Source organism: Giraffa tippelskirchi, chromosome 4 (genome assembly GCF_054371585.1).
Source record: "Giraffa tippelskirchi isolate mGirTip1 chromosome 4, T2T-mGirTip1v1.2.pri, whole genome shotgun sequence".
Classification (NCBI taxonomy): domain Eukaryota; kingdom Metazoa; phylum Chordata; class Mammalia; order Artiodactyla; family Giraffidae; genus Giraffa; species Giraffa tippelskirchi.
Window position 1 is genome coordinate 40,807,480 of NC_137278.1, and position 12,120 is coordinate 40,819,599.

The window sequence follows — 12,120 nt, forward strand, 5'->3', positions numbered from 1 at the left end:
CTGGTAGAAAACTTTAGGCTTTCTGAAGCAGTGCAAGGCTAAAATTTTACACCAGTGACAACCTGGGATAGGATACCCTTGGAAGAAAATTCACTGGCATGTGCAGAAGCTTAAGTTTGAGAGGTTCTGAGGAAGCAGTAATTATAAGGACAATGGCTTGCTGAGTGGCACTGATGTGTTGAGGAAAGACAAGAAAAGACTGAGGGTAATTAATCACTAATTGAAGGCTAAGTGAAAATTGGAGGACCTCGGTGGCAGCAGGTAAAGATGCTCTGATTTCTGATCTCTTGTGGGAGGAGGAGGTTAAGGATCAAGCCCAAAACTTAACTATAAGAATAACAAAGCTCCAGAGAAAGTTGGATTTTCAGCCTGGGTAAGAGCACTTTACCTGAAGCTTCAATACTTTGGCCACCTGATGCGAAGAACTGACTCACTGGAAAAGACCCTGATGCTGGGAAAGACTGAAGGCAGGAGGAGAAGGGGATGACAGAGGATGAGATGGTTGGATGGCATCACTGACTCGATGGACATGAGTTTGAGCAAGCTCCAGGAGTTGGTGATGGACAAGGAAGCCTGGTGTGCTGCAGTCCATGGGGTTACAAAGAGTCAGACATGACTGAGCAACTGAACTGAACTGAAGAGCACTTTGCCAAGGTTGTGGCCCTGACTGGGGAAGATGTGAAACTGTGAGATTTGAGATGACTCATTGTGGTCAATACACTCAAAAACTTTTACACTCCAGATCCCCTGACCTCTCTGGACCTACACAGGTGACTCACTGCTCCTATTAGTATAGAGCTCCCCTTGCTTAAAGATGATACAGAGGTCTCTGGCCTGCAATGGAACTTGTATCCTTGAATGAATACCCCACCGTTAGAGTGGGAGCTTATGGGCGCCAAGTAATAAGTGGAGTCCTGGGCCCGTCTTCTTGTAGGCCCAGTGGGCCCACAAATCCACCCCTGGGATTTGAAAATGTCCTTGGATTCCAAATGTATAAATGGAAAGGGTACACTTGGTAGATGACAGAATCTTTACACAGGTTCCTGACCTTTGGGGTAAGAGGTGTTGTAGTGAGGAAGGTCAAGAGGAAGCCTCTGTAACTTCCCCTTCCCAGGCAAAAATTATAAATAAAACACTCTTTCACATCTCAGGGAGAATAGCAGAAATTAGTAGCACCCTAAAGACATCATCATGATCTAGGATGCAGGGCTGGTAGTCCCCATAATCCACTTTCCAGTCTGTTTATTACAAAACCAGACTGATCCTAAGGGATGACAGTGGATGACATCAAACTCAACCTAGTAGTAGCTCCAATTACAGCTGCTGTGCCAGATGTGGTACCTTTTCTAGGGCAGGTCAACATGGCCTTAAACATATGGTATGCAGCCATTGATCCAGTGAATCCCTTTTTCCATCCCCGTTAGAAAGAAAGGTCAGAAACAGCTCTCCTTCATTTGGAACAGGCAAGAGAGTACATTAACCATCTTTCCCTGTGGCTGTTAACTTCCCCAACTTCTGTCATACTGTAACCTTCAGAGACTGAAATCTACTGGACCTATTGCAGAATGTCAACAATGATCCATTATATTGGGCGGGATGAAGAAGAAGTAATAGTAGTTTGGAGAACTCAGTAACACACACCTCCAGAAGATGGGAGATAAATTCCATGAAGATTCATGGACTTTTTGGATTGGTGAAATTTTTAGAGACCTAGAGATGTTGATTCATTACTTCCGAAAGTAAAAGGACAAAATTCTGCATCTCAAACCTCCTATCAATAAGGAGGTAGTACAATGCCTGGTAATCTAGCTTCTGGAGGATGCATTTTCCATTCTTAAAAATATTGCTTTGATTCCCCTATTGAGTTACATGATAGGTCAGCAGTCTGGGATAGATCCCAGAGCAGAAAAGGGCTTGAGAAGTCAGGACCAAGCTGTGATGAAAGCAGGCCTGCCCCATGGTCAATATTACTGTCAGACTCTATTAATTAGAGGTGTTGTTATGGGGGAAACATGTCCTGTGGAGTTTATGGGAAGCCCCAAAGGAAGAATCACAGCATAGCCTCCTGGGGTTCTAGAGTAAGGTCATGCTACCTGTAGAGGTGAAAAAATGGTCCCTTTATGCTACTGGTTCCTGGTAGAGATGTATGCCTGATTGCAAGACATTAAGTGACCGTGTGACCAGAACCGTTCACCATGAACTAGGTTCTGTCAAACCTAACAAGTAACAAGGTCAGACCCAGTGACAATTCCTCATAGATGGATGCTGTCCAACAAGCAGGGCCAGTGAGCACAAGCAAGCAGCACAAGCAGGTTTCCAGGACCCACAGTTCACTTGCTTCAACTACACCAGTGCTTCGCCCTCAGCTCAAATCTGTGAGACCAAATGACAAGCGAAAAAAGGCTGAGTTTGGGTCACAGATGTGTCTGTGCAAGATATGAGTGTGGGGTGAAAATGGACAGCTACTATACTACAGCCTTCCTCAGAGGTGGCCTAGAAAGGCATTGATTCAGAAAATCCTCCCAAAGGACAGAGCTTCAGAAGTTGCAGCTGGCATTGCACTCTGCATGGAATGAGAAGCGGCTCAAGGTAAGAACACTGGCTTAAGGCCAATGGGGAGTGGCTCCTCTAGTGTGTTTAGGAGCCCAAAAGAGAGAGCTTGGAAGTTCACGAACAAGAAGAGTTGGGGAAGAAGCATGAGGACAAATCTTCAGAAGTAGACACAAAATGTGAAGATCTTTATCTCCAGTGTTAACTAATCCACCGGAGAGTGTCCACCATAGAAGGACTAAGTAAACAGGCAAGAGGATGACCTGTTCAATTGATGTTAACCTGCCTCTGCATCAACCCCCTACTCAGTGCTAGCAGAATGTCTGTAGGAACTGAGTGGCCATAGAAACAGGGATGAGGGCTGTGGCTGGGCCTAACAGAGTCAGCTTCCAGGCACCAAGACTGATGGAGCTACTGTTGGCACCAAATGTCTTACCTACCAGGGATAGAGAGCAATGCTGAGTTTCTGAACAGGGACCATTGCTCAAAAAGACAAGCAATGGTTACACTGCAATCTATGCTATGTCCTAGGAATGATTTATCTTGATTGGATTTGAAACACGTTCTATTCATGGGTTTGCCTTTCTTGTCCGCAGGCCTCAGCCAGCATCACTAGTTTAGGACTGAATATTTGAGCTGCTGACCCAGACCTGACAAATATCATATTGGACCAAGGCACCCACTTTATAGCAAGGGAAGCACAATAATCGGCATATGGTCATTGGATGCACTAGTCCCATCGCATATCGCATCACCAGAAGCTGTCAGCTGGATAAAGCAACGGGATGGCCTTTCAAAGGTGCAACTGAGGTGCCAATTCGGAGATGATACTCTGTGAGGATGTGGCACCCACTCCAGAACACAATATACATGCTAAGTCAATGTACACTATATGTGCTATATGGTGCTGAATCTCCACAGACAGGATATACAGTTTCAGAGGAAAAAAGGGAGTGGCACCACTTACCATCACTCATAGTGAGGGAACTAGTAATTCCTATTCTTAAACTCTGTATATTTAGAGATCCTGGGTCTCAGAGAAGGAAAGCTCCCACCAGTTGACACAGCAAGAATCACATTAAACTCTAAGCTATGATTCCACCTGGTCACTTTGGGATCTTTGTGTTAAAAGACCAGCAGACAATGAATCACTAGGGTAACCACCTAACCATGAAGGAGAAAGAGGGCTGCTGATACACACTGGACTAAGGAAGGATGTTTTTGGAAACCAACTGATCTGCTTGGCATCTCTTGGTAGAACTTTATCCAACTTTGACAGCAAATGGGCAAGTGTACAGCATGCCCGAGAAGGGCATGACAACTATGGATTCCAGTTACTCAAGCATGTGGGTCTCAGTCATCCCACCAGGTAAACACCTAGACCTGCAGAGGTGCTGGACAGGTGCAAGGTGATACTAGGATGAATGGTAGAGGAGAAAGGCAGTGAGTACCAGCTGTAATCTTGACACCAGCTACAGAAGCGAGGGTAGTAATTCATCCTACTTAATTTCCTCTTTTGAGTTCTCTTTTCTTTTTCACTAAAATCTTTCTTTATATTTATTTATTTCTCTTTTATGCTTTTTAAGGCTACATTTTTACTTCTTGTGCTGAAAGTTTACTTATTGTAGTCTTTTCTACTTATTAGTTAAAACATTTAAAATTATACATTTTCTTTGATTATAGCTTTCACTACATTCTATCAGTTCTTGTGTGTGGTATTCTCATTTCATGCCTAAATAGCCTAGAATTATATTTTATATTTTTATTTGAACTGAGATCTAAGAGTGCTTCATTTCATTTTTAAAATTTAACTAAAAATTCGTGTTTAACAAATTTTTATAGGGTCTCTTTCTCAAATGTTTATATAAATTCAGTACTCTGGTATCCTTGATTTTCACAACTAAAACATTTGACTTAATAGCACATTGCCATGCACAAATGATTTCTTAGGTCACATTTTTACCTAGTGGATCATCCTTGTTTAGGCTATGGTTCCCTTCTCCATCCTTAAAATATCCCTTCTATTAGAAGGCAATATGGTATTGGAAACCATCTATGGTATTAGAAACCACCCTCCAACCAGCTACAGCCCAACTTCCCACTCCTATTGCCAAGTTGAAACCTCAAACCAAGCTGATTTACTGGAACTCTTACCACAAGCAAAATCCCTCCTAAACAAAGTCCCAGTGTTTTCTATACTTGCCTTTTCATTCATGAATAAAATGAATAGAGCCTCTGACCCTGACCTGCTCAATTAAAGCCCACCACTTTCTTCCAGTAGTTCTTTTCTCCTGGTAGAGCCTCCACACCAAATTCAATTCCTGTGTGGCTCTGAACTTCACACTGTAGTTCTTTTCTCCTGGTAGAGCCTCCACACCAAATTCAATTCCTGTGTGGCTCTGAACTTCACACTGTAGTTCTTTTCTCCTGGTAGAGCCTCCACACCAAATTCAATTCCTGTGTGGCTCTGAACTTCACACTGAACTCCTTGCCTGCAGAAATACACTATCCCCAAAAAAGCATCCTTTCACTGAATTCATAATTGGGGTTCCCACACTATATTGCCTGTCTCTGAGTAGCTGCTTTTGCCTCAAGCAGGAGACCCAAGACTTAATTCCAGTATGTGCCCCAAAGTTTTTATTCTTGTTGTTTCTTCCCCTCCCTGGGGCTGCACAAGTTCTCTTTTCTTCTCCTGAAAACTCAGAACGATAAGCAATGCCTCCATGTTTAGCTTTCTTCCCATCTTACAGATGAAAACAGAGGCATTAAGAAATGAAGAGACTCTTCCTAAACAAATTAGTGGTGGAGTAGCGGCTAAGCTAGAATTTGTATCTCCTAACTTCTTCTCCAGTTACGGTTAACCTAGAATTATGCTGAAGTATATAGAATTGTGTTCCTTCTCAATGGGCAGCTTCAAATGGAAAGCGGTCAATATCTAGCCTTCAGTGTCTATGTAGTAAGATGGCACAGGCATAAACTCAACAACCATCTCAAATTTGATACGCATATTCTGTAGTCATGTGTCCTTGGGACACTGGTGTACTCCCTTGTCAATCTCAGATAACTGTTCTTAGTTTTACCCTATTTTACCTTCAACCAACAGTACACCCCAGTCCTGTAACATGAAGCTTCTTTTGATCCTCAGTCAATTTTCCAGTGTAAATGTTGAATGCGTAAAGTCCTATAAATCGTAGAGATGAGAAACAGCTACCAGAGCACCTAGGAATAGCAGCCTTGCTCTATTCTCTATGTTCAACTACACGGGCCCCTTTATTCTCTCCAATATTAATGAGGTAAGTTTCATGGTACTGTGCAATTGGTAGCAATTTATGTACAAAGGGGAGAAATTTTCTTAAATTAAAGGTGCAAGGAGGAGGAAATCAAGCTGAGCTGTTGATTTCTCTTGTGTTTCAGCAACATTTTTGACTATGCCTATCTGGTGGCTCAGACAGTAAAGAATCTGCCCACAATGCAGGAGACCCATGTTCAATCCCTGGGTTGGGGAGATCCCCTGCAGACAGGAATGGCTATCTACTCCAGTATTCTTGCCTGGAAAATCCCATGAACAGAGGAGTCTGGTGGGCTACAGCCCATGGAGTCGTAGAGTTGACATGACTGAGCGACTAACATAACTACGCGGCCCAAACCACTTTGGCAAGACAACCCTGCTGGTGGAATATGCTGTACCTTTCTGCATGTGGTAAGGATGTGTAGAAGTACACACTTCTTGCCACAGCAGACCACCTGAACTCATTCTACTATAGCCTAGCTTCTGGCTTCAGGGATGCACCCGAGTAACCTCTGATAACCGAGTAACCTCTGATAGCACACCCATAACTTCTGTTTACACTTGTCAATAAAAACCCACTTTCTACCAGTCCTGAGGAGGATATAAGCATCATGGAAGGGGGTTCCCAGCTTAGGAAGTATCCCGAGAGAATCCATTCTAGGGTAGTTCACCTGAGACCTTGAGCCTAAAGTCACCCACTAACGTTCCGTGATGAAGAAACAAAGCAAGAAAGTTTTTACTCAACACTGTTCAGAAACAAGATGCTGGACCTCCAGGAACCTATGAACAATAGAGAAAATCCAGATACAGACACGCAAAAAGTATGTGTTAGAGGAATCAAGATGGAGACAGTCTTTTCATTGGTCCCCATGAATGCATACAAATGCGAGCACATACACAGGACTCTGCTCTTTCTCCAACACAACCCATTCTGTACACCACTGTTTATCCATGATACTTCTCGACACCATGTTCTTCATACTACTCTATAATTTGGAGGAAATTCTATTGCCTAGAGAGTAGAAGTGCAAATTCCTGGCAGGAAGAAGGCAATGTTTTCCCAAGTCCTCCTATTTGCCCAAGGGACTCTCATCTGTTGAATTCTACCTTAGTCTGACATTCCTAAAACACAGTGCTCCAGACAACCACTACCATTAGATCATCACTGACAAGGGAGTAGAAATATGCTTGCCATACCTGGTTTAAATTAAAGTGCTCACATTTTGCTTATATTCTCCCCTCATAAGGCTTTGTTCTCTACTTACCATTAATATATTGACTTATTCATTCTTTGATTCAGCATAGTGTTGACTGTGTATAGTGAGATGGGGGAACAAAATTGAAGCCAAGAAGCCTGGATTAGAGGTCACCTCAGGTGAAGGTAGGAAGGGGGAGATGGAAATAATTTGAGAATGAGGATGCAGGCAGATGATCAGGTTTGGAAAGGAGAATAGATGAGTATGGGTTTGGGCATTTTTTTTTGTGGGAATTTCTTTATGATAATCAAGTAGAGATACCCACTAGACATCTGGGTAGAAAAAAAGGCATGGGCTCAACCTTCAGATCAGGGAGTCATCGAAGAAATTGTGTGAGCTGAGAAAGCTGCCTAGACCAAACCTGTAAGCATACCAAGACTACCAGGTCTGAGGAAAGGTGAGAAGGACAAGGAGGAAGGGAAGGGAAGGAGATGAGGATCTGAAAGAGCATAGAGCCAGGGCATCTAGAGAAGCAGAAAATTTCCTTTTTAGAAGATACAAGACATAAAATGTTTTTTCTTTAATTCACAAATTACATCAATGAAACAATCCAAAATATTCATCGAGGGTGCATGTTGAAGAAATAGCAAATTTTACAAGTGATTGTCCTCACCTTTGAAGACCTTGCATCCTGGAGAGGTATGCACCTTAGCAAATATAACATAAAAGCATCTTATTTCTCACCAACAGTGAATAATACCTATGGGTTGATTACAGACAAACTCTTTAGTTAATGGTAGAAATGAACAAAAGACTAGTGATGAATCTGCATTAGAATTTTGATCTTTTGTATATGTGGGTCTATCCCCTAGCATGGGCTTCCTTGGTGGCTCAGCAGTAAAGAATCTGCCTGAAATGCAGGAGAAGCAGGTTCAATTAGCTGGTCAGGAAGATCTCCTGGAGAAGGAAATGGCAACCCACTCCAATATTCTTGCCTGGGAAATCCTACAGACAGAGGAGCCTGGCAGGCAACAGTCCACAGGGTCACGAGAGTCAAATAGAACTTAGTGACTAAACCATCACCATCCCTTAGCATGACGTGAAGTCAGAGGGAACATTACCCCCTAGAAAGCACACACTGAAGTTTAAGTTTCCAGAACATGGCTTGGTCCAAATAGAGTGTTTACTAAAGACAGCTGAAAGCAATACAACTGGAAGGCCAGTCTGAACTGAGATCAAAGAAAGTGGGAAAAGGTGAAAACTAGAGAAGGGGTGTCAGACAATCAGGTCAACAGGATGAAGCCAGGCCATCAACAGATAACCGAGCCAAGGATTAGAATTCAGAAACCAGGCAAACAGTTGGGAAACAGCACAAAGACAGAATACAACGAGGGCCAGAGAAAAGGGACAGGAAAAAGGCACAAGTGTCAGAGATGCGTCAGACGTGGAAGCTGCCTCATGGCTCAGGAATATGCCTGATGGCCTCAAGGAGTGGCAGGATTGAATCGAGGGGTTAAAACTACCTGCTTCTGCAGTTCCAGGTATAGCAAAGTCTTCATGAGAGAAGATCATGCTGCGTTTTGGCTGCCACCCAACTCCACCCTCCCGGGGGCCGCGTCCCATTTTTCTGCTGTAGAGTCTCTCACTGGCCTGGAGTGTGTCTGCCTCTGGCCAAGGGCAGTGCTTTCCCTTTGTCTCCTAGGCTGTAATCACTGTTAAAGACTAGGTGTGGATGATCTATTTGTAAATGTGTAATAGAATGTTAAGAAATAGGCATGTCTCCACATAATTACATAAGTAAATGAATGCAATAAACCAACACTTAACCGGGACCACTGAAAACTGGAGTCATATGGAAATGTTTCATATTGTAAGGGAGGGTTATGAGAGATTCTTTGTGGTTTTTCTCTTCTACTCCTTTCATTTACCTTTAATTTTTTTCCTTTCAGGTTAAAGCTGACTCCACATCCTAAGGGACCAACACAAGCCATCAAGTTAAATGATGTCCCTGATAGCCCTGTGGATCAATAGTTATATAGGCCTATTCCTCATCTGGGCTCTGTCAGGGCCCAAATTATACACTGTACATGAAAACCACCTCCTGGATTTACTGCCTTGCACCCCCACGCAACCCCCTTCCTCACTCATAGCAGGTGGCTTATTGCCCTGCATTTCTTTCTTTTAAGCTTTAACTAAGTCTTTGCTACTTACTGATTTCTCAACATTTCTGAAGTGCAGAGAGGCAATTAGCCAAGTTCTCTTCCCTTTCACAAAACAGCCATGATTTCTTTGAGTTCCAAAGAAACTCTTCAATGTCCTTTTTCTCTCCCAGCAGTATGAGAATCTTCCCATCAAATGATATATAACTGGCAAAGAGATTACAATAGCATGAGGAAGCAGACAAGAACTTGGCCTGCAGTGTTTTTGGTCCCCCTAGGATAACCCACTAGAGTCTAGACCATCAGCATTAGTAAGGGAGTGGCTGATGAATCAAAACATCTAGTTACACTTCTGATACCCAGGCCCAGGGGTAAATCACCTCACATTTCTTTGCCTTGGTTCTTCTCTCTCTTAAATGGCAATGATTTCACTTCCTCACATTACCTCCAAGACGATATTAACCTAAACCAAATAGAGTATATGTGAAAACATTTTATATTTTGGGGAGGGAAAGTGTCCCATAAATTCTAGGTTCTATTATTTAATATTTCTGTCTCAGATGGATCTGGTCTCGTGAATCACTTTATAACAAACTGGACTTGAACTGTATTGAACTGTTTTTGAGCTTTCTAATCTCCCAATTGTGTCAGATGTCTAGAATTATAGCCCTCTGAAACAGTGTGTGAAGCGTGCTTTATGATATGGAGACTGACTCTTGTCTGGTTAAAAGACAGCGTTTCATGGTTTTCTAATCAGTGTCCACCAGAGGTTCACCAGAGGTCAGTCTGGGAGCTAGATTAATGAGTTGCCTTACTCCCATGAACTGTAATCTTCAAATTTCTCTCAGTTTGACCCATCTCTTATCCTTTTATGTATGTTCTTGGGACATTTCTGTTTAGCAAACAGCGGTAATACTCACCACTTTAATTACGTTTAAAATAAATAGACAAGAGGTCCTATGTTCTGTTGGTCCAAATAGATGAATATCGTTTCAATGTACAGTTTCCCCATGCCCTTGTGCTATTGTAAATACTTTTTTTAAACTCTAATGCCCAGTTACCAACATGCTGACCCAGTTATCCACATGCTGACCCAGTTATAGTCTATCCTGTATAGCTTTTATTTTAACAGTAAGCTGTTTAACAATAAAAGAAAACCAATGCACTCCTCTAATTTCAAGCATAATTCACATTAGCTACTGTACTCCTGCATCCAATTATATCAACCCAATGTTTTCCACACCATCCTATCCCGAGTCCCTCTAACTAACACTTCATTGTGACCTGTCATTTAGCTCATCTTAACCAACATTTAGTTAGCTAATTGAAAATATTTGAGTACCTTCTATTTCTAAATCTGACTCAGCTATAAAGTTGTGGGGAAGTGGTCAGTGCTGCTTTTGTATTTCCGGGCCCAAACCACAGTTTTGTGGTCGTGTGTACTGGTCAATTTCTAAATGGCTGAGTTTAATCAGCATTCAATTTTGCAATCTATGCAGAAAATGAATTACAGATTTCACTGACTCTCCTGCTTGCAGGACATAAGGATCCTTCTCACTGCTACTCACAGAGTCAATTCAGATCATATTTGCAGGGTTCTCTAGCATTGCTAGGGACCTCAAGGTCTAGATTGGGTCCTGTAGTCTCTGCTGTACTCCCCAGTGAGTATCATCACATACCAATGGCCCAAGTCTTATTCCTTGTATATGTTGAGCATATTCCTCCTTTTCTCCACCTCTCTGGATTATTGTAAGACTAAAGTGAAGTAATAGAATAATAACTAACATACAGAACTTTATAGGGCTTCCCTGATGGTTCAGATGGTAAAGAATCTGCCTGCAATGTAGGAGACCCGGGTTCAATCCCTGGGTCAGGAAGATCCCCTGGAGAAGGAAATAGCAACTCACTTCAGAATTCTTGCCTGGTGAATTCCATGGACAGAGGAGCCTGGCGAGCTGTGGTCCATGGGGTCCCAAAGAGTCAGACATGACTGAAGTGACTTAGCATGCACGCATGCAGGGCTTTATAGAATTGAAGGTATCTTTTCTTAAAAGTGGGGAGGGGGAGCCTTGAAAATTTAAGTCCGCTAATAATAGTAACAGTAAATAAATGCTTTATTCAGTTTTTCCTCTGTTCCTGGGTGATCAGCTCTTCTGAAATACTGACACATCCCCGAATGAGTTCCCCATTCATTCTCTAAGCTCAAAAGATTTCAATTTCCTGACCATGACCAAGCCATCAGAATAGAATCTCTCTTTATCATTTGGATTGACTTGCATTCACTGATACCCCACTATAACTGTGGATCATCTCTAAGTTTCTTATTCTGTTTAATAGCTACATCATTGTGTTTTTGAATTGGCAGAAAGCTCAAAGATAGCCATGCACAGCAAATGGCTTATGAAGTGATACTGACCCTGATGTCTGATCTTAAACCCCAAAGTCAGTGCTATTTAGTTTTATCATTTATGGATTCAGTCCACAATTACAGTAGACCAGGCAAGTCTCCCTGAAACAGTCCCTGCTTTAGGAGTTAGCCTTTAATTTGAAGGTATTTTCCCCAGCTGAAAGTTGTAATAGTGCTCAATTCCATCTGGCAACAAAACAAAGAACTGTAGGATTTATAAACTGACAGATCCTCTAATAAATATGAGTGAGAGATCAAATTTTCATCCTTTTATGTGACTAGGTACCACATCCCATCACCTATTCTGACTCTGGGGCCTTATTAATAGCCAATTTGCACACAAGCATTGGCATGATGACCCAAATCAATCATAACCACAATGGAAAATGCTCCACAGGACAATTACAAAATTCATCAGTACCCAGAATGGGTACACATATGGCAAGCTGTGAAGGTCACCCACCTGAACATGCCACCTCCTAATTTCTAAAGATTGACCTGTCTGATAAACTAGAGGTT

The 12,120-nt window shown here is 42.3% G+C and overlaps 1 protein-coding gene across 14 annotated transcripts in view; it reads right to left on the reverse strand.

Annotated features, from left to right (window-relative positions):
- The window catches only part of LOC145544390 (uncharacterized), a 475,872-nt gene that overhangs the window by 218,998 nt on the left and 244,754 nt on the right, over positions 1-12,120 (reverse strand). For 6 of the 14 annotated variants that reach the window (XR_014081394.1, XR_014081382.1, XR_014081395.1 and 3 more), the window contains 2 exons: positions 9,575-9,657; positions 9,247-9,401 (listed from right to left, as the gene is read on the reverse strand). The exons of 5 other annotated variants lie outside the window; for them this stretch is intronic. Coding sequence is in view for 1 of the 9 variants with exons in the window: in XM_081587272.1 (XP_081443398.1) it covers positions 9,247-9,387 (141 nt within the window). In the remaining 8 variants the exon portion in view is untranslated. Of the gene's footprint in view, positions 1-9,246; positions 9,402-9,574; positions 9,658-12,120 lie in introns of those variants that run through there. 3 more of the 14 variants (XR_014081387.1, XR_014081389.1, XR_014081384.1) reach the window with 1 other exon arrangement.